At 39.3% G+C, this 20,972-nt stretch overlaps 1 protein-coding gene and 1 long non-coding RNA gene across 2 annotated transcripts in view; both read right to left on the bottom strand.

The window, feature by feature from the left end:
* The window catches only part of LOC145458374 (uncharacterized), a 46,356-nt gene extending 33,473 nt beyond the window's left edge, over window positions 1-12,883 (bottom strand). Inside the window, exon 1 of the long non-coding RNA XR_013921123.1 lies at window positions 9,552-12,883. This is a non-coding gene — a long non-coding RNA (uncharacterized LOC145458374). The remainder of the gene's footprint in view (window positions 1-9,551) is intronic.
* LOC145458284 (isoamyl acetate-hydrolyzing esterase 1 homolog) lies at window positions 3,892-9,507 on the bottom strand. Its single transcript, XM_080336619.1, has 4 exons — window positions 9,292-9,507; window positions 8,654-8,833; window positions 7,230-7,322; window positions 3,892-5,827 (listed from the first exon to the last, which is right to left on the bottom strand). Exons 1-4 carry the CDS (start codon window positions 9,484-9,486, stop codon window positions 5,618-5,620), a joined length of 678 nt encoding a protein of 225 aa, XP_080192745.1. The 5' UTR covers window positions 9,487-9,507; the 3' UTR covers window positions 3,892-5,617.
* Window positions 12,884-20,972: the final 8,089 nt, after the last annotated feature.

Genomic DNA, 20,972 nt, shown 5'->3' with positions numbered 1-20,972 from the left:
ACGGGCACCGATTGACTTTTTACAAATGTCGGATTTGGAATGGTATGACGTAACAATTTGAAGCACACACCGTGTAGGGAAGTAGTTCTGAAACTTTTTTAGACACGCACCCCTTTATGATAGTGAAAAATTCCGTCGCCCCCTTATCGTCATATCACAAAATGCAATCAGAATGCTGGCAATCCCAACGGATAGTTGGTCGGCATGGAATGTTATGACTTTTGATGAGAGAATTCTCAAATACGAAAAACGACTATACACTGAGTAATAACTAGGGCAAGTTTTTCTAGCAGTTACTTGCCCTAGTAATAACTATAAATCAAAGGTAAATCGTCCCGCTTCAGTTGCTTTACGTCCCCGCCCCAGTTTGAGAACCATTGGTGTAATGCAGACCTGGGCAAAGTGCGGTCCGCGGGCCAAATGCGGCCCGCGAAGCTATTCTGTGCGGCCCGCGAAAGGTTGCTTGGGAATTCAAAACATAAAACTTGCTTTTTGAACGACTAAAACCATAGGCTGTACCAAATGAACAGGAAATTCGTTTACTTTGAAGCCTGCTCATTAATATGCCACGATTACGGTGCCTACGTACCTGGCATGCGTAATCAAGATTCCAAATAAAGGCAATGTGGCAAAGTATTAGTAGCAAGTGAAGTCACAAGAAATCACTCTTTCTCCATGTAGTTTAGTTCAAACCTGCCTTGTTGACATTGTCACAATACGCATCATACGATATGTGTTTCAATTTGTGACGTGATATGTTTTCAAATCCCTAATTCGTAAAACAAGTCAATCAGCCCTTACGATTACTACATAACTCATTATATCAATTACCCATAAAGAAATAACGGGCATGCCAAAAAAGAAAGAAAACCGAAAACTGAAATTAAAAGAAGGTTTTGGATTACAATTTAGAGTACTAAATATTCGCATACTGGAGTCAGCGGTACAGCCATCCCTTCAGTTTTTGCCGATCATGTCGCCGAGATTAAGGATTTTAATTAACGTCGGTATTAAAAGCACGAAACACTCAGTCGAGGAAGGTCGAAGTTCAGAAAAACTGTAAGATTCGCTCAAGATGAAGGCTATTTAACCTGCAAACTGCTCGAAAGGCAGTGCTCGGAAGGCAGTGACCAAGAAAATACGCTTTGTACTATTGCATATTCATTTCAGTGCAGTGGTTCTCGAACTGGGAGACGTGAAAGCATCAGAAGGGTGGCGCGAAGCCGAAGTTTATTGGTAATTTTTTTTCGCGCTACGCGCGATATACTCCGGCTTGTAGTTGTTGATCTGTGTACTGTCCGACTTTGATATTTCACAATTTTCTCATCAACAACCATAATCTTCCACGCCATCAAACTACCCGTTGGGATTGCTAGCATTCTGGTTGCACTTTTAAATATTTTGTTATACCATGATAAGGGGGCCACGAAATTGTTCGAGACTCACTCTTTTAGAGTCTTAATAGAAGAATGTCGATAGGGGTTTAAAGAGAGCTAAAATGTATCATGTTTAACATTGTTTCGAATCATGACAGCTAATAGATATTTTTTTACTTAACCGACACTTTCTCTATAGAATATATATATACTTTCTCATTACCTAATATCAACTGATTCATTGAGCAGCATTTATTAGCAATGTAATTTAGAAATAAAATTAAAATACGCAGGAGAATAAAGCTAAATTTTTTCACTCGGCCCGCCAACGTATTTATTTTTCTCATTTGGCCCGCGGAGGAAAATAATTGCCCACCCCTGGTGTAATGCGTAATGTGACAATGCCAACAAAGGTTTGGTGAATTCTTTTGACTTTAACTGTTACGGGATAATTTGCCACACTGACTTCATTTTTAATCTGGATTACACATGGGAGTTACCTATAGGGTTTTAGGTTTTATGTTTTGAATTCCAAGCAACTCTTCGCGGGCCGCACAAAATAGCACCGCGGGCCGCATTTGGCCCGCGGGCCGCACTTTGTCCAGGTCTGGTTTATAGTATACCAGGGGTTCTCAACTTCCCTTGTATAACGGGCCGCATTTTAACAGCAAAAGACGCTGCGGGCCGCAAACAATATTACCTATTGTATTCATGGGCTACTATTAAATTTAGGTTATTGTAGCCTATTATCCAGTCGTATGCGGGCATTTAGACATTTTTATATTCATTATAACGCATTAATGGACACTGGACAGCGTTTTGAAGTTTGCAGCTGCTGATTGTGAGAATATGTATCTTCTAACGGGGCATGTACATCCCTTCATGGAGCGTGCATTACATTCGTTGCCAAGTCGATATATGCAACTTCAAATCCTTCCACCAGAGAGCCGAACTCTCTGTTCCAATGCGTGGGCGAGCATGTATAAAAGGACGATAACTTTTGCGTTACGGAGGCCATTATCACATTGAGCTCTGTGTGATATGAGAACAAGTCTGATGTTTGGGGTTATTTCTGAGCAAACCAATCAACCCTTCTCCTTTCCGTCCATGCCTGGAGCCCTGCACCAATAGTTACAGAAGTCAGCTTTGTCAAGTTGATATTTTTCGCTGGTATTCGCAAATATTCGCAAAGTATGTTACGGTTTTATTGAAATCACACCTTCCATATCAGATTTCTTGGGTATAGCGATACTCGAAGCAATTTTAAACGATGCGTCTGAAACGTCGTCGGCAATCTCAACAACCGTTTGCAGCGAGTCAAACACTACTACGTAGCGGAATTCTCTTGAACCAGAGTCCAGCCGAGCAACAATCTGAAGTAGAGCATATATCAAGAAACGAGAACACAACTCAAACTTTTTTACACACGTCCCCCCCCCCCCCAGCCTTTTTTGATATGGAAAAAAATTCGTGCCCCCTTATCTTCATATAACAAAATGCAACCAGAATGCTAGCAACACAAACGGCTAGTTTGATGGCATGGAAGGTTATGGCCGTTGATTAGAGAATACGAAATTCGGACGATACACAGAGAAATAACTATGAATTGGGGATGCATTGCGGGCAACGTGCAGCGCGAATTTTTTTCAGTTGACCGCAGCTTCGCGCCCCCGTCAGATGGTTTCACGCCCCAAAGGGGGCGCGCCCCCAGTTTGAAAACCACTGCCTTCGAGAATGAGTAATCAAACGAAACAGAGACGGTGCGATAAAAGAGCTAAGTATCCAAATTAATTTGTAACAATACCGTGTCATTTGTAATTGCGTTTATAATGAAAGATGTCGCGGGCCGCAAAATATACGTCTGCGGCCGGGGGTTGAGAACCCCCGTAGTATACGATCAGATCCTTGTTGAAATACAAGAAAGCATCTTTCAGACGATGGCTCAGCGAAAACACCAAGTCGGTACAATGCACAGCACCAAACGTACCGAGAACAATCCGAACATATGAAAGATACAGTAATTTTTATCGACACAGATTACTTGAAATTGACTCTTAAATTTTGATATGAGTCACGAGTCAATATACATTTTTGAAATGCAGAGTCAAGTCAAATCAATTTTGGAAAGTGACTCCAGACAAATCATTTTTGCAAAGTGACTTCAGACAAATCAAGTATAAAGGGTGACTCGAGTCGAGTCATCCGAACACTGACATACGTTAACCATTCTTATGCGCATGGGAATGCACTGTAATTTGATGTGAACTGACTTGATTTTTGCTGTACTTATTTCTCATTCCCAATTTCATTCAATTTCCAAGTTTTCGGGAATTCAGTAATTCTAATTTTAATCCAATTTGGAAAAATTGTGCAACTCTAATTGTAATCTAATGTAGAAAAATTTGTGTAGCTCTAAATAAATTCTAATCTCATTCGGAAAAGCTGAAAATTTTCCAGTTGTCCAAGTCTGCTCCGGTTCATTGCCCTGACGTTTGAGGTATATCGACTAGACGAATGGATACTGTTTAGTGTTTATTGACAACTCAAAACGAAGTGCATGTTCCTTCACTGCGGAAATAAATATGCATCGATTCCACTGGAGGACATTGACGATATGCCGGAAACATTCAAGTACAGTGATCATGGCTCGGGATTAGGTGTCGTCATGGCAGCACGTGATAGTTAATCTGAATTGTACTCAAGTCAGTCATTTCAAAAAGTATATTTGTTTCTGACTCATATACCTTGATCAGTTACTCAGAGGTGGCTACTTTCGAATCACAAGCTGTATCTTCGCAACTAACGCAAAGTGACTATTGAAACAATCTACGTGTAGAATCTACGAATTCATTTCATTTATCGCGATACAGGGGCTATATTTCGCGCGGTTGTTATGATAATTTTCACCCATTAGGTTGGCTCAACTACGTTCTACTTTACACAACCAAAATTATGAGAAGCAACTAGCAGTGTGGATAAACTGTTTAATTAGCAGTGGAAGTCGTCGCTTTTAGATCAGTGTTTAAAACTTTTTAGCGCTCATACCCCTTAAGCTGTCATGAACTGTTTCTCTTACCCCCTATTCTGGATCGAAACAGCACTTTGTCAAGCCACCCTCAAAGGCTGGTATTGAGCCCAGGGTTTTCAACACAACTGTGGATTTCATTGACAGGAGACATTTCAACCACTGGAGATATTAATGGTTTCGTCGATGTGCTCTGATTTTAGGGTCCAGATGTTAACCGCCGCCGTGAAAATTACGGTCAGCTCCGACATTTTGGAGTGCCCTAGACTAAAGCACCCTAATGGCTTCAAGACAACATTCACTCTTAATTGCGAAAAAAAAGTCCGAACACATTTCTGTTACTAATGTGTATCTTTTATTAAGCCTACTATTATTTTGACGAAGGGAATGGCATACCCAGATATCAAACTAGGAAGCTCTTGAACAAAATTTTCGAGTTGAAGAAATTCGATCGATATAATATTCCACTATATGTTGATTTGCAAAGTAATATCGAGGTAATCAAATAACGTATAATTGCGCACTTCATCTCGTACTGCCTACTTTGCTGCTTCGTACCCCCAAGGGGTCCGTGGACCCCTGTTTAAGAACCGCTGTTTTAGACTACGATGGACTTACATAATGTTCAGGAGTGAAATAATTTCACGGTGACCGGACAGCAGAGCCAGTACGGCCCGAATCCAATTTCTAAGCCCATTACTCACAAAACCATTACAGAATCGATACCTCTACTTATGCTTCAATGAATTTATTAGCATTGATTGCACTTATGTAATATGTATGCACCGTCAGTGACCATTTTTGACCACTACCGCATGCCAAAGGAAAATTATATCTAATTTTAACAGGAAAATTATTCAGGACCGAGTAAAGATTTTATCATGGGCATAGTAGGAGCAAACATTAAAGAGACAAGAACTAATTACAACAATCATGAGATGTAATCAATAACGCAATCATAGTTTTCCCTAGGGCAGGCCCCTAGTCTCAACAATGCACCTGGGTAATCTCACAGCATTAGTAAGTGATTGCTTTATAATGCAATCAATCAATAATTATTGATTGCAATAATCGAGGCCCAGTCATGTCAGATCAATACTCTCCCCTGAAAGAGACTTCTCGCAACTATACCTCAGGGGATTTGAAAGTCTGATTCAAGCGCACAGACAACTTTGAAAAGTTAGGGCGGGCTTGAGCATCGACATTCGACAACATCTCAAGAAGAATTGTAGAAGTCTTTCCAGTCAGGCCGAACTATCTTCCATTCTTCGCCCAAGCTCGATAGTTCCTCCAGGATTTGCTTGGCAACGAATCGATTGCCGGCGTCATTAAAATGCAAACCGTCGCAGAACATGCTCTTCCAATTTTCTTCCAGCATAAACGCTGACCACAAATCGATGAACATGCAGGATTTGTCCTTGGCGACCTGCAGGTCAAAAACAGTGTCCGTACAGTCTGATTCATTCATTCATTCATTATTTTAGTATTTTTATCAATTCAAAACATCACAAGATAAGGATAAAATGAAAAGATAGGAAGGAGACGAAATGACGTGCGGGGTGCGGTCTATGAATTACCGAACTTGGCCCAGTGGTTCTTTACCAGGATTCAAACAAACCCCAGGGGTTAGCGGAGCCACTGTCCGGAGTGAGGCAGAGGTCAACACACACACACCCGCGCTTTACAATAAAAGTCACACTGATTTCCGATAAATATTCATTATAATTCATCATCTTTCATGTTTTGTGTTAAAATCATGTTCTTGTAACATTGTTGTTGATGAACAGTTCATTTTGCGCACACCTGTATTCTGTAGTAATGTGTTAGATTCTTGTTTTTGTGACTCACCGAAAATATAGGCATTCACACCAAGAGTAGGCCTACTATTTCATCAGCATATAATTTAGTTACAATACATTATTCCCACCATTAGAGCCTCGAAAACTCGGTTGACCGTAACACAGCATGTTGCTACGAAATAGTTTTGGTCTAAAAATGCAAGTTTATTTTGGATGACTTGTCACCGGCATAATTTTCTTGGGGGTTGTAAAACAGATACATTTACAGTCAATATTAATGTTGTGACATGACATCATCATAGGTACTAAAATACTTTGTAATAAGGTACCTGTTTCGAATGCTGTGATACGACTAATCGACCAACAAACTATAAGTCTCAATATATAAGTCTTAGTTACAATTGATCGATACCACCCTAGCTGCCACCCAACCCGAGGCGAATTATTCCCGGGTATGCAGATTACGGGCAATGTTCCCTCTAATTTTTGACAAGTCTGCGCACACTCACCAACTCACTGCGCATACCGTTGGACAACAGTGCATAACGACTAAAAAAAGAAGGTCATCACTTCGGATTTTTTGTGCGCAACTTAGATTTTCTGTGCGCAGAGACCACGTCAGCACTGCGCATTTGCGCACGTGCGCAGCTTAGAGGGAACATTGATTACGGGACCATTTTTTTTAAACAATTGACGTACAGCGGCCATCAGCAAACCTACTGGTACCATTTTCAATTATCCGAATAGGGATTTGTAGGTGGAATATGTGATAATTTACATTTTCCTGCAACTGTTGAGAAAAATATCAGTCATTGCCCTCTTTGTCATGGATTTAGACAGGCTACGAAATGGAATGTAGATTTAGTTTCGGAATTGAACTCAAGTTTCAAATTGGGAACAGGATTTGGATCTATGGTAAATAGCAGAAAAATAGTGGAAGTAGTCATTCCAAGTAAAATTACTCTCATTATTGTATATTCTTGCCAACAGACAACAGATAGTTCATAGTTATGATACATTACCACCTACTTTTTCAGCAGCTTCTGCGTAAAGCTTCGTATTCTCGTTGAGACGGTCACGTTCGTTATCACGATCTTGAGAAATTTTATACTCCACCCAAGCCTGCAAATGGAAAAAAAAACTAGATGTTACCTATAGCAATCATTAACAAATGTTCACTAAACATTGATGCATGTCAAAATGCATTGCAAATTGTATCAAGCATTGAAGTCCATTAATGCCCTAGTAGTATTATGCCTTTCCAAGACACACCACATCCACATGAACTAATAAATGACATCTTTCAATATTATCGTGGGAAGAAGTCTAGTGACATTGATTAAAACCAAGCGTTGCACAATTTTACTGATGAATTTCCAGTGACAGCTCTCCAAGTGCAAGATGCACTGTGACCAAGGTAAGAATCACTAATAGCCCCAAAAAGAATAATAAAACCATAGTCTTTGAACGCCATACAAGGGCTGTATCAGGGGCGGGTAGACCTGCTTCATGCGCGAGTCACATACCGGTATCAAAAATCTTAACTTTAGAAGACTCGCAACACAAAATTCAAAAATATGAATTAATGACGTCACAATGAAATGCAGGCTATTGAATGAAGTTCACTATTGTCTGGTGATACGGTGCGTCTCCACCTGGGCTGCAAGGCATTTGAAATCAGGCTGCAGGCTGCTATGACGTCTCAGCAGTGTGGAGCAGTTCCTTCAAGTGCTGATGAAAATTTAAGTAAGGTATCAGCGCTGTATCCTCGACGACATTATCTTGGCCAAACTCTGCAGTTATTGCTAGCCTTTACAATACAAATGGAACGGAAGAGCCGTATTCACCATTGCTAGCCCGGAAATGAGTGTGACCTGCTCTGGCGTAATTAATCATCAAGTTCATTGGTGAAAATGATGATTTATCATTGATTGATCACCAAATCTCCAGGCATCCATTGTTGCAGGTGAAATGTTTATTTGAACTCAATTCGATAGTTCAATTTCAAATCTCTAACCCTGTGTTCTCACTGTCCCCTATATTTTACAAGTCTTGCGTAAACCATATGCGAAGAAACAACACGAAGACAATACATAACATGAATCAATTTATAATCTTGGTTAAACCTCTCCAGCAAATGGCGAAACGCATGTGCATTTATGCAATCATTAAAGAGCCGCAGTTTGCCCACCCCCGGCTAAAGCAATCGAATGCTGCATCTTCCCTCTACGCAAATTGACTAGACTACATAAGTCTTATTCACAAATTTATCAACCAGTATTTTAAGGGTAAAGAATATCAAGGCAGAATATGCAGTTGTCCATAATTAAAACACGGACAAAACATACTTAAGTAGTCCTACTGCAAAAAGTATCATCATTTTTCCGGGGCATATTTCAAACTGTTCCCGTCAGAGATAATATACAACAGTGAAACCACTCACAAAATTTCACCTCTGGATCGACTGTCGGCGGAGATATCAGAAAAGTTTGCGTCTTCGGAATGCCCAACAATGAAAAATGATCGACGATCGTACGCAAGTTTGATGCGTACTGTTCCACCGGTATGTGCTGTTCGAACTTCTTCAATACCGAATCATTAGCACCAAAGCATATGACTACTGCATCTTCACCCTAAAGAGGTTGAAATATTGGATTAGACATGACAATGAATTGCAAAGCTGGTTGTCAACGAATTGCAAAGCTGATTGTCTGAGTTGCTGTGTATAATATGATGCCTATAGTGAAAAACGCTGATACGTCACAGTCCATGACTGCACTTGCACACATTGCATGTCATCAAACTCACTCTACTGACTGCCGAATTGAACTTGGAGAGTGATGTAGCTGGGTAATATCACTTATGCTTTGATGTGGAGAACAATGTCAAAATGTTTCTTTCGCACCAGCAATTTTTACAAGGGAGACTAGGACACTGCAAGATGTGCAACGCATGACATAGACATACTTGATAGGTAAAGATAGCTTTTCGTGTACTTTATGGTCAGAAAGAGCTAGTGAAAATTTTGTATGCATCACTGGCCGAAAATTACCAGTCCAATCAGAACACCATGCAAATCAAGAAAACAAACCGTAGCACATCCTTCGGGAAAGTCGATCTGAAGCAAATCTACCGCATTCTTTGTGTTGTACCCAGAAAATCCTCTGTTGATAACATCCGCTTTTCTTTGGAAGGCATCCGCTATTGCTGCGCCCCAACCGTTTGGGGCGAAGGAATATTGCGTCAATGAGTCACCGAACAAGAAGATTTTTTTCCAAGCTCCCATATCAAGTCTCTATTGATGTGTCTGTGTGTGTGAGAGGAAGAGAATTTATTATTATTTATCATGACAAATAATAATATAATATGGAATAAAAATTTTACAAGTCACATGTAAATTGATTGTACGCACCACCTGAGATACAGTGCATGAAAGAATTATGATATAAAATGAATATCAGTGGGATATATGCTTCTTAGACACTGATATTAGTATTTATTCAATTACGAGATCAAGCTACGACAAAGTGATCTGGTGGGCATCGTGTCTACTCCATCTATCGAGAGTAGTTGATTCTATATTGTGTAGGCGAGATACAAGTTATAACAGTGAATAGAACATATACGCCCGAAATATATATAACAATATGGTTCATATAAAATTAGTATGCTACTACAAAGTACGAGTCAAATTTAGTACGATACACAATAATTAGTCCTCGAACAAAACACTAGTATATGATGGTTGAAACTACTGTACTTGGACAGAAACGTCGATTGAAGAAATATATTGCTATTTGGTATGGTAGGCTAGTGTTTATAAATAATAAATGAAGCATCTTGACGAGTGACTTCAGTTTTTTTCTCGGCATCCCGTTCTTTACAGATAATTAGTATTTCTCATGACCCTTAAAATTGATCATGAAGAATTTTGTGATCATTTGATTTTATCGAAAATACTGCACAAATGTCAATATTGAGACAAGATCGATCTATGGCTCTTAATAATAAATAGTTTTACTTGTAATAAAAGGTTCATCACAATATATTTATTAATGTTTCGTCAATAGAAAGGTAAATAAATACATATGGCAAAATTGAGATATAAGTTATATAGGAAATTACTGAGGGATTTTGTTGGCATAGTTCAAGGCATACGAAAATTGCCCGCTAAGTTTAAATGGAATGTCATTACAAATAAAACTGGTAGCCTTCAGTGTAAAGCCATTGCATCGCTTTACCATGACTCAGGTTCATGCATTCATGCAAATATACCAGGTTGGAATCCCCGTCCGTTTAGCGCAGTGGTTCTTAACCATGTCGCCAGCGCCCCCTTGGGGTGATTTGGATTCCAAAGGGGGCGGAAACACTCAGGGGCGATATGTGGGGCCTGTGGGGGCGTCAAAGAGAAATGGCGTAACAGTACAGATGGTATACTAATTCCCATAGGGATACCAAGTCCTTGAGATCTCGTTGCAATATTCATCAATTATCCAAAATTTTCGTTGCGCTTTGCGCGAAATATACCGGCTATGTATTTAGTGTTTCCACAAATGCAGTCGTTACAATATTTCATCTAAAATGTGCTTTTTACGCTTCAAGCGCGTAATTTTAGGTAGCAAAATATCCCTTAACACAGTTAAATCACACTGGATGGGGGTTTTCCAGACAAAATCTTTTGAACGAAGTATTAGGCTATATATATTGCAGCACACTGTGCCTCGAAATCTGGAAGAGTGGTTCTATAGCACTTTTGAAAATGAGAGCCATTTGTACAGTAGGCATGATTTAATGCTTTCTGACCAGAATGAATAACTAAATATCCTTGTTATGGAGAGATACAAAATACAATGTCACCGAATCGGGTGTGTACATCGGGCTCGGGGACTGTACACAACAGTTAGGATGAGAACCTTGATTTGGTCCTGAAAATAGCACATAGAATTATTAGATCGTTAATTAGTCGGCTGTTCATAGGGGGTTATTTAACAAGCGTGAAATATTTCCAAACCCGAAAAAACAACCGGACTTGGACCGTTACCCGATCGTCGGCCTGTATGGAATCGGTCTCCTGTGCTCACACTATGTTTTATTTTTAAATTATTTTTTATTAAATTACTTTGACATGGAGAATCTTCGCTGCTCACCTGATATATCATGCAAAACGTACCGAGATTCCAGTAGGGATCGTCAGTCCTTAAAATTTCCGATAGGGGCACTGGGCGAGAAAAGGTGAAGAACCACTGGTTTAGCACAATGTATTTGGTGGGCACTGTGGATATACGCAGTTCACGCATTTAATATCTGTCTGAAACGAGTTTTAGCTTACTATTTGAAAGTAACTCGCAACGAAGGTTGCCAATTATATTGGTGAACAGCAAATATATTATATAGTAGCCAACTATTCCATTACATCAATAATGAAATGATATCAACTAATCTGAGAACAGCTGCGCAAACTCCATATTATCTGTCCCAAAATTCGCATCTTTGTGACGTACGTCCAAAGTAGACCATGAATTGACTATGACGACATTGAGGTGTTATTTCTTTAATTAATGGACAAGCGTTTAACTTGATGTATTTGGGAATTGAGATACGAAATCCCATCCTTCACATTCGCTTCCTTTTCGATCCTTCATCAAGGATCACAGATGAACTTTCACCGCTTAGGACCTGCGTCCCAAATGTTGGAAGTAACCACTACCGGTAGCAGTATAGATTTTGCTTCCAAGGCCGCCTGTTCGATGCTAGTCCAGGTCGTAAGCTCACGCGAGCAAAGTGTCTCCTTCAGCCGCTTCAAACCATCTGGCAAAATGCAAATTCAACGAATTTAAAAATCGGCGACAAATAAACACAAGACATGATAACTAGCATGAACACACCGCAGACACACGGGTTCGAGTCCATCCGAGGTCGACTTCAGAGTTTGATTCCGAAGTGCTGGAGGTTTACCTGCGAGATACCTGATTATGATTACTAAACAAACTGGAACACATCCCCAAAAACACTCCAGACTTGAACCTGAGCACCAGAACAACGTGGGAGAGTGATACCCACGTGATACCGGCGTGATCTGCGTGAACTGCGTATATATCCACAGGGCCATTTGGTGTCCAGTGCAGTGGCTAGAATCCCCGGTGTGCACAAGACACCAATTCCATATTACCAAACATATCAAAAGACAAAAGGTAGTATGCCATGCCACTATGCCACGGAAACTACTGTCGGCACTTTTTCTCAAAAATTATGCCACAGATTTGCATATCATTCACCATCAATACTTCAGATTTCAGATTTGAACATAAAACCTCAGTTCCACTTTTTTGGTTCTTTGGACTGCAGACTAAATTCGGCTGCATGTATTTTCATATCTCAACCTTCATCTGATGCCAAAACAGTTTTGCGTTCACTGACTGAGACATTTACTGCTTCGCTTTGAAGAAAACATGCAGCTCAATTCAATGCAATTAAATTTGAATTTGCTTTCAACATCAGAATTATAAGAATAAAAGAGGAAACACCGTTATAACGAAAATCACTGCTCCATAGCGGTATTTGGCAAAGTCTCACGGTTTATCCTGTTGATATATTCAGTCGGCAAAGCTGGGCCATTGCGTTCAGCAATCAGCAGACGATTCGGCATTGCCGAACATAGTCATTGTTTGCGAAGTGCATGGTTGTACTCAACTCGTCCTGGCGAAATTTCGGCAAAATCTCTGTGATCACGTGAAACACTATTTCCGCGAACTCGGAATATTAACCCTCAACTGAGCGCAGGACAGTATTCCACTATTCAATAATCGAAATGTTAGGTTATTCTAAACAAATATAATATCTCTAATACCTATACATCTTCTATTCACAGTGAGACCGGCTAACGAGAATCAACTTGACACATTAGTGCCATTTTCCCTGTCGCAATATTCCGCCTTTCGGATATGTGACCGCCATTCCAAATGGGCGACATATTACAAAGTATGCTCAATTCCAAGATGAATTCAAGAATGTTTCGCTGATATATTTCACACAATCAACGTATTGCCGGAAAGGTCTTTCACAGTACTTTAAGAAAAATCTAAATTAGGAGTGATTATCGGCCTTGTTTGTTTTAATACCACTAACAACCTCAGGCAAAATTGGGTATCGGACATATGCCCGCCATTCCAAATGTGCGACATATTCCAAAGTATGCCCAATTCAAAGCTGAATTCAAGGGTCTTTCGCCAATATATTTCACACAATCAACGTATTGCCGGAAACGTCATTCAAAGTACGTTAAGAAAAATCTAAATTAGGAGTGATTATCGGCCTTGTTTGTTTTTAATACCACTAACAACCTCAGGCAAAATTGGGTATCGGACATATGCCCGCCATTCCAAATGTGTGACATATTCCAAAGCATACAAATTCCAAGCTGAATTCAAGAGTGTTTCGCCGATATATTTCACACAATCAACGTATTGCCGGAAAGGTCTTTCACAGTACTTTAAGAAAAATCTAAATTAGGAGTGATTATCGGCCTTGTTTGTTTTTAATACCACTAACAACCTCAGGCAAAATTGGGTATCGGACATATGCCCGCCATTCCAAATGTGCGACATATTCCAAAGTATGCCCAATTCAAAGCTGAATTCAAGGGTCTTTCGCCAATATATTTCACACAATCAACGTATTGCCGGAAACGTCATTCAAAGTACGTTAAGAAAAATCTAAATTACGAGTGATTATCGGCCTTGTTTGTTTTTAATACCACTACCAACCTCAGGTAAAATTGCGCTATCGGACATATGCCCGCCATTCCAAATGTGCGACAGATTCCAAAGCATACAAATTCCAAGGTAAATTCAAGAGTGTTTCGCCAATATATTTCACACAATCAACGTATTGCCGGAAAGGTTTTTCACAGGACGTTAAGAAAAATCTAAATTAGGAGTGATTATCGGCCTTGTTTGTTTTTAATACCACTAACAACCTCAGGCAAAATTGGGTATCGGACATATGCCCGCCATTCCAAATGTGTGACATATTCCAAAGCATACAAATTCCAAGCTGAATTCAAGAGTGTTTCGCCGATATATTTCACACAATCAACGTATTGCCGGAAAGGTCTTTCAAAGTACTTTAAGAAAAATCTAAATTAGGAGTGATTATCGGCCTTGTTTGTTTTTAATACCACTAACAACCTCAGGCAAAATTGGGTATCGGACATATGCCCGCCATTCCAAATGTGCGACATATTCCAAAGTATGCCCAATTCAAAGCTGAATTCAAGGGTCTTTCGCCAATATATTTCACACAATCAACGTATTGCCGGAAAGGTCATTCAAAGTACGTTAAGAAAAATCTAAATTAGGAGTGATTATCGGCCTTGTTTGTTTTTAATACCACTAACAACCTCAGGCCAAATTGGGTATCGGACATATGCCCGCCATTCCAAATGTGCGACATATTCCAAAGCATACAAATTCCAAGCTGAATTCAAGAGTGTTTCGCCGATATATTTCACACAATCAACGTATTGCCGGAAAGGTCTTTCACAGTACTTTACGAAAAATCTAAATTAGGAGTGATTATCGGCCTTGTTTGTTTTTAATACCACTAACAACCTCAGGCAAAATTGGGTATCGGACATATGCCCGCCATTCCAAATTTGCGACATATTCCAAAGCATACAAATTCCAAGCTGAATTCAAGAGTGTTTCGCCGATATATTTCACACAATCAACGTATTGCCGGAAAGGTCTTTCACAGTACTTTAAGAAAAATCTAAATTAGGAGTGATTATCGGCCTTGTTTGTTTTTAATACCACTAACAACCTCAGGCAAAATTGGGTGTCGGACATATGCCCGCCATTCCAAATGTGCGACATATTCCAAAGCATACAAATTCCAAACTGAATTCAAGAGTGTTTCACCGATATATTTCACACAATCAACGTATTGCCGGAAAGGTCTTTCACAGTACTTTAAGAAAAATCGAAATTAGGAGTGATTATCGGCCTTGTTTGTTTTTAATACCACTAACAACCTCAGGCAAAATTGGGTATCGGACATATGCCCGCCATTCCAAATGTGCGACATATTCTAAAGTATGCCCAATTCAAAGCTGAATTCAAGGGTATTTCGCCAATATATTTCACACAATCAACGTATTGCCGGAAAGGTCATTCAAAGTACGTTAAGAAAAATCTAAATTAGGAGTGATTATCGGCCTTGTTTGTTTTTAATACCACTAACAACCTCAGGCAAAATTGGGTATCGGACATATGCCCGCCATTCCAAATGTGTGACATATTCCAAAGCATACAAATTCCAAGCTGAATTCAAGAGTGTTTCGCCGATATATTTCACAAAATCAACGTATTGCCGGAAAGGTCTTTCACAGTACTTTAAGAAAAATCGAAATTAGGAGTGATTATCGGCCTTGTTTCTTTTTAATACCACTAACAACCTCAGGCAAAATTGGGTATCGGACATATGCCCGCCATTCCAAATGTGTGACATATTCCAAAGCATACAAATTCCAAGCTGAATTCAAGAGTGTTTCGCCGATATATTTCACACAATCAACGTATTGCCGGAAAGGTCTTTCAAAGTACTTTAAGAAAAATCTAAATTAGGAGTGATTATCGGCCTTGTTTGTTTTTAATACCACTAACAACCTCAGGCAAAATTGGGTATCGGACATATGCCCGCCATTCCAAATGTGTGACATATTCCAAAGCATACAAATTCCAAGCTGAATTCAAGAGTGTTTCGCCGATATATTTCACACAATCAACGTATTGCCGGAAAGGTCTTTCACAGTACTTTAAGAAAAATCTAAATTAGGAGTGATTATCGGCCTTGTTTGTTTTTAATACCACTAACAACCTCAGGCAAAATTGGGTATCAGACATATGCCCGCCATTCCAAATGTGCGACATATTCCAAAGTATGCCCAATTCAAAGCTGAATTCAAGGGTCTTTCGCCAATATATTTCATACAATCAGCGTATTATCGGAAAGGTCTTTCACAGTACGTTAAGAAAAATCTAAATTAGGAGTGATTATCGGCCTTGTTTGTTTTTAATACCACTAACAACCTCAGGCAAAATTGGGTATCGGACATATGCCCGCCATTCCAAATGTGTGACATATTCCAAAGCATACAAATTCCAAGCTGAATTCAAGAGTGTTTCGCCGATATATTTCACACAATCAACGTATTGCCGGAAAGGTCTTTCACAGTACTTTAAGAAAAATCTAAATTAGGAGTGATTATCGGCCTTGTTTGTTTTTAATACCACTAACAACCTCAGGCTGATGCATTTGAAATTTTGAAACGAACATGTGGAAAATGTGGTTCCATGATGGATATTAATGTCAAATTCAATGAGACTCCAAGGATAGTGACCGTGCGCCTTAACCGTTTGAACGACGAAGCTGAAAAGTTGGAAAATGTCGTCATTCCCAGTAGAAATCTGGACATCAAAGGATCTAACCAAATCCTGATTGGATATGCCCTCAAGGCGGTGATCGCACACAGCGGAACCTCCCAAAACGGGCATTATACTGCATATTTAATGAGCCCAAAGAGATCGGTGCAGCTATGCGACGACGAACATGTGAGATTTGTGGATTCGAAAAAAGCCTTCGATGTCATGTCTAGATCGGGATACATCTTTCTTTATGTTAAAAAACATCCAAAACGAAGGCCTCTGCAATCGTCACCCCAGACCGAATATTTTATGAAAGCACTGCCATCGATTATTGCGGATGTCAATGATGAAGTCAAGGAAATGGGCGATGCGACATGCCAAAATGTTGTAAAAATTGCTAATCTGACATTACAGGAGGCGAAGAGTGAAGTTCGGTATCAGTATCATGCTTCATTTCTCGAAAGAAAATACAGCCAATTACAAAAAATGATCTTACCTGTAACGACGGATTCTGGAAGAGAACATTGGAACGACGAACTTGAAGTGATATTAAATTATATCAGAAGTAAGACTTGTATCACGCATGAAAGATGGATAAGAAGTTTGACCACAGGTGACGAATACAAATCCACCCGACACTTTTTGCGACCAGTTCTGAACAATGCTTTCGTGCATAAAGAAAGTGAGCTCGTAACGCAATTGGGGCCAACCTACAATTGCAGTAAATATTTCAAATGGGTTGTTTTTCCTGAAGTTGCTTTGATGTATCTATCGATTATCGAGAAGAGAACATATGAACAAGTTCTGGAAAATATGAATCGATTGACCGAAGAACTCAATCGGCAGTGGTAATATTACAATATTGGCTTCATGAAATGTATCCTTATCTTGAACGGATCATTCGGGCATCGACGTAGCCGTCAGCGGCACAGCGGCATTCCCGGAAATGAAATTGCGGATGAATTATTGCGTCCGTCCGTTTTCGACCGAATATCGTCATTTGGAATATCGCGTCGACATGATAATATTTTGTTTGCCTTTTTCCAGGTCATTAACTACCAACAGTGCATCTGTTTAAAATTGGGTGTATTGATTCTCCTACATTTGACTTCCGTTTTCTACCTGACACAATCGACTATTTTCTTTTATCATGTTGTAAATACGCGCATCATATATTGCTGTGATTAATGTGAACTTTTGATATGTATTTCTACTGATTTAACGTTTACTCACGAGGTGCACCAGATCGTTAACGGCGATAAGCGCTACTTCATTTTTTACTATCTATAATAATAATAACAATATTGGTTTGCCATGTATTGATTTTTTGTATCTAAGCTATCACGTAACGGCAGTGAGTTGCTAACATTCTACAAAGATGTATTGTGCAAGTATTTAATATATTTCAACATATATTGGGGTTACTTGGATTTTTGTTGGAAGATAAACAAGTTGTTGAAGTTGTATCCGTGTTTCGAAATAGTGGTCTAAGTATCGTAGAATTGAAAACGTTGTTGTTAGTTCGGTCGGTCCTTCGCGACATACCGAATAGCTGAGTAATAGGATTGACCAAACAATGTTTAGACTGCGTATCAGTATTTGAAGTATTCAACATTAGGCAGGGGCGTATCGTTGACCACGGAATTATGAAAGCTACCGTTCTGTGGTGTCCACGTCTTGCGATCAGTTTTTACACTTGCAAATGTCGGCTCAACTCACAAAACAGAGTATTATAGCGAAACAGTTTAGTGTTCATGCTCAGTTCATACATCAAGCGAAGTCTCATGATGTCAGCGGGGATTAATTCACTTACATAAGATCTTAGCGTATAATACAGCACGACGACTACAATTCCACTTAATAAATGGATCATCAACAAACCTGCAACATGCACTGCATAAAACCACTGTACAGAACAAACAAGGGCGATAATCATCTCTGAATTTAGATTTTTCATAAAGTACTTTGAAAGACCTTTCCGATAATACCTTGATTGTGTGAAATATATCGGCGAAACACTCTTGAATTCAGCTTGGAATTTGTATGCTTTGGAATCTGTCGCACATTTGGAATGGCGGGCATATGTCCGATACGCAATTTTACCTGAGGTTGGTAGTGGTATTAAAAACAAACAAGGCCGATAATCACTCTGAATTTAGATTTTTCTTAACGTACTTTGAAAGACCTTCCCGACAATACGTTGATTGTGTGGAATATATTGGCGAAACACTCTTGAATTCAGCTTTGAATTGGACATACTTTGGAATATGTCGCACATTTGGAATGGCGGGCATATGTCCGATACCCAATTTTGCCTGAGGTTGTTAGTGGTATTAAAAACAAACAAGGCCGATAATCACTCCTAATTTAGATTTTTCTTAAAATACTGTGAAAGACCTTTCCGATAATACGCTGATTGCATGAAATATATTGGCGAAAGACCCTTGAATTCAGCTTTGAATTGGGCATACTTTGGAATATGTCGCACATTTGGAATGGCGGGCATATGTCCGATACCCAATTTTGCCTGAGGTTGTAAGTGGTATTAAAAACAAACAAGGCCGATAATCACTCCTAATTTAGATTTTACTTAAAATACTGTGAAAGACCTTTCCGATAATACGCTGATTGTATGAAATATATTGGCGAAAGACCCATGAATTCAGCTTCGAATTGGGCATACTTTGGAATATGTCGCACATTTGGAATGGCGGGCATATGTCCGATACGCAATTTTACCTGAGGTTGGTAGTGGTATTAAAAACAAACAAGGCCGATAATCACTCTGAATTTAGATTTTTCTTAACGTACTTTGAAAGACCTTCCCGACAATACGTTGATTGTGTGAAATATATTGGCGAAACACTCTTGAATTCAGCTTTGAATTGGGCATACTTTGGAATATGTCGCACATTTGGAATGGCGGGCATATGTCCGATACCCAATTTTGCCTGAGGTTGTTAGTGGTATTAAAAACAAACAAGGCCGATAATCACTCTGAATTTAGATTTTTCTTAACGTACTTTGAAAGACCTTCCCGACAATACGTTGATTGTGTGAAATATATTGGCGAAACACTCTTGAATTCAGCTTTGAATTGGGCATACTTTGGAATATGTCGCACATTTGGAATGGCGGGCATATGTCCGATACCCAATTTTGCCTGAGGTTGTTAGTGGTATTAAAAACAAACAAGGCCGATAATCACTCCTAATTTAGATTTTTCTTAAAATACTGTGAAAGACCTTTCCGATAATACGCTGATTGTATGAAATATATTGGCGAAAGACCCTTGAATTCAGCTTTGAATTGGGCATACTTTGGAATATGTCGCACATTTGGAATGGCGGGCATATGTCCGATACCCAATTTTGCCTGAGGTTGTTAGTGGTATTAAAAACAAACAAGGCCGATAATCACTCCTAATTTAGATTTTTCTTAAAATACTGTGAAAGACCTTTCCGATAATACGCTGATTGTATGAAATATATTGGCGAAAGACCCTTGAATTCAGCTTTGAATTGGGCATACTTTGGAATATGTCGCACATTTGGAATGGCGGGCATATGTCCGATACGCAATTTTACCTGAGGTTGGTAGTGGTATTAAAAACAAACAAGGCCGATAATCACTCTGAATTTAGATTTTTCTTAACGTACTTTGAAAGACCTTCCCGACAATACGTTGATTGTGTGAAATATATCGGCGAAACACTCTTGAATTCAGCTTTGAATTGGGCATACTTTGGAATATGTCGCACATTTGGAATGGCGGGCATATGTCCGATACCCAATTTTGCCTGAGGTTGTTAGTGGTATTAAAAACAAACAAGGCCGATAATCACTCCTAATTTAGATTTTTCTTAACGTACTTTGAAAGACCTTTCCGGCAATACGTTGATTGTGTGAAATATATTGGCGAAAGACCCTTGAATTCAGCTTCGAATTGGGCATACATTGGAATATGTCGCACATTTGGAATGGCGGGTATATGTCTGATAGCGCAATATTATCTAAGGTTGGTAGTCGTATTGAAAACAAACAAGGCCGATAATCACTCTGAATGTCGATTTTTCTTAAAGTACTGTGGAAGACCTTTCCGATAATACGTTGATTGTGTGAAATATATTGGCGAAACATTCTTGAATTCATCTTGGAATTGAGCATACTTTGGAATCTGTCGCCCATTTGAAATGGCGGTCACATATCCGAAAGGCGGAATATTGCGACAGGGAAAATGGCACTAATGTGTCAAGTTGATTCTCGTTAGCCGGTCTTACTGTGAATAGAAGATGTACAGGTATTAGAGATATTATATTTGTTTAGAATAACCTAACATTTCGATTATT

This window comes from Botryllus schlosseri, chromosome 2 (assembly GCF_051294905.1).
Source record: "Botryllus schlosseri isolate E-star chromosome 2, Bs_hap1, whole genome shotgun sequence".
Lineage (NCBI taxonomy): Eukaryota > Metazoa > Chordata > Ascidiacea > Stolidobranchia > Styelidae > Botryllus > Botryllus schlosseri.
The sequence above is the reverse complement of the archived record's forward strand: the minus strand, read 5'-3'. Positions and strand labels throughout refer to the sequence as shown.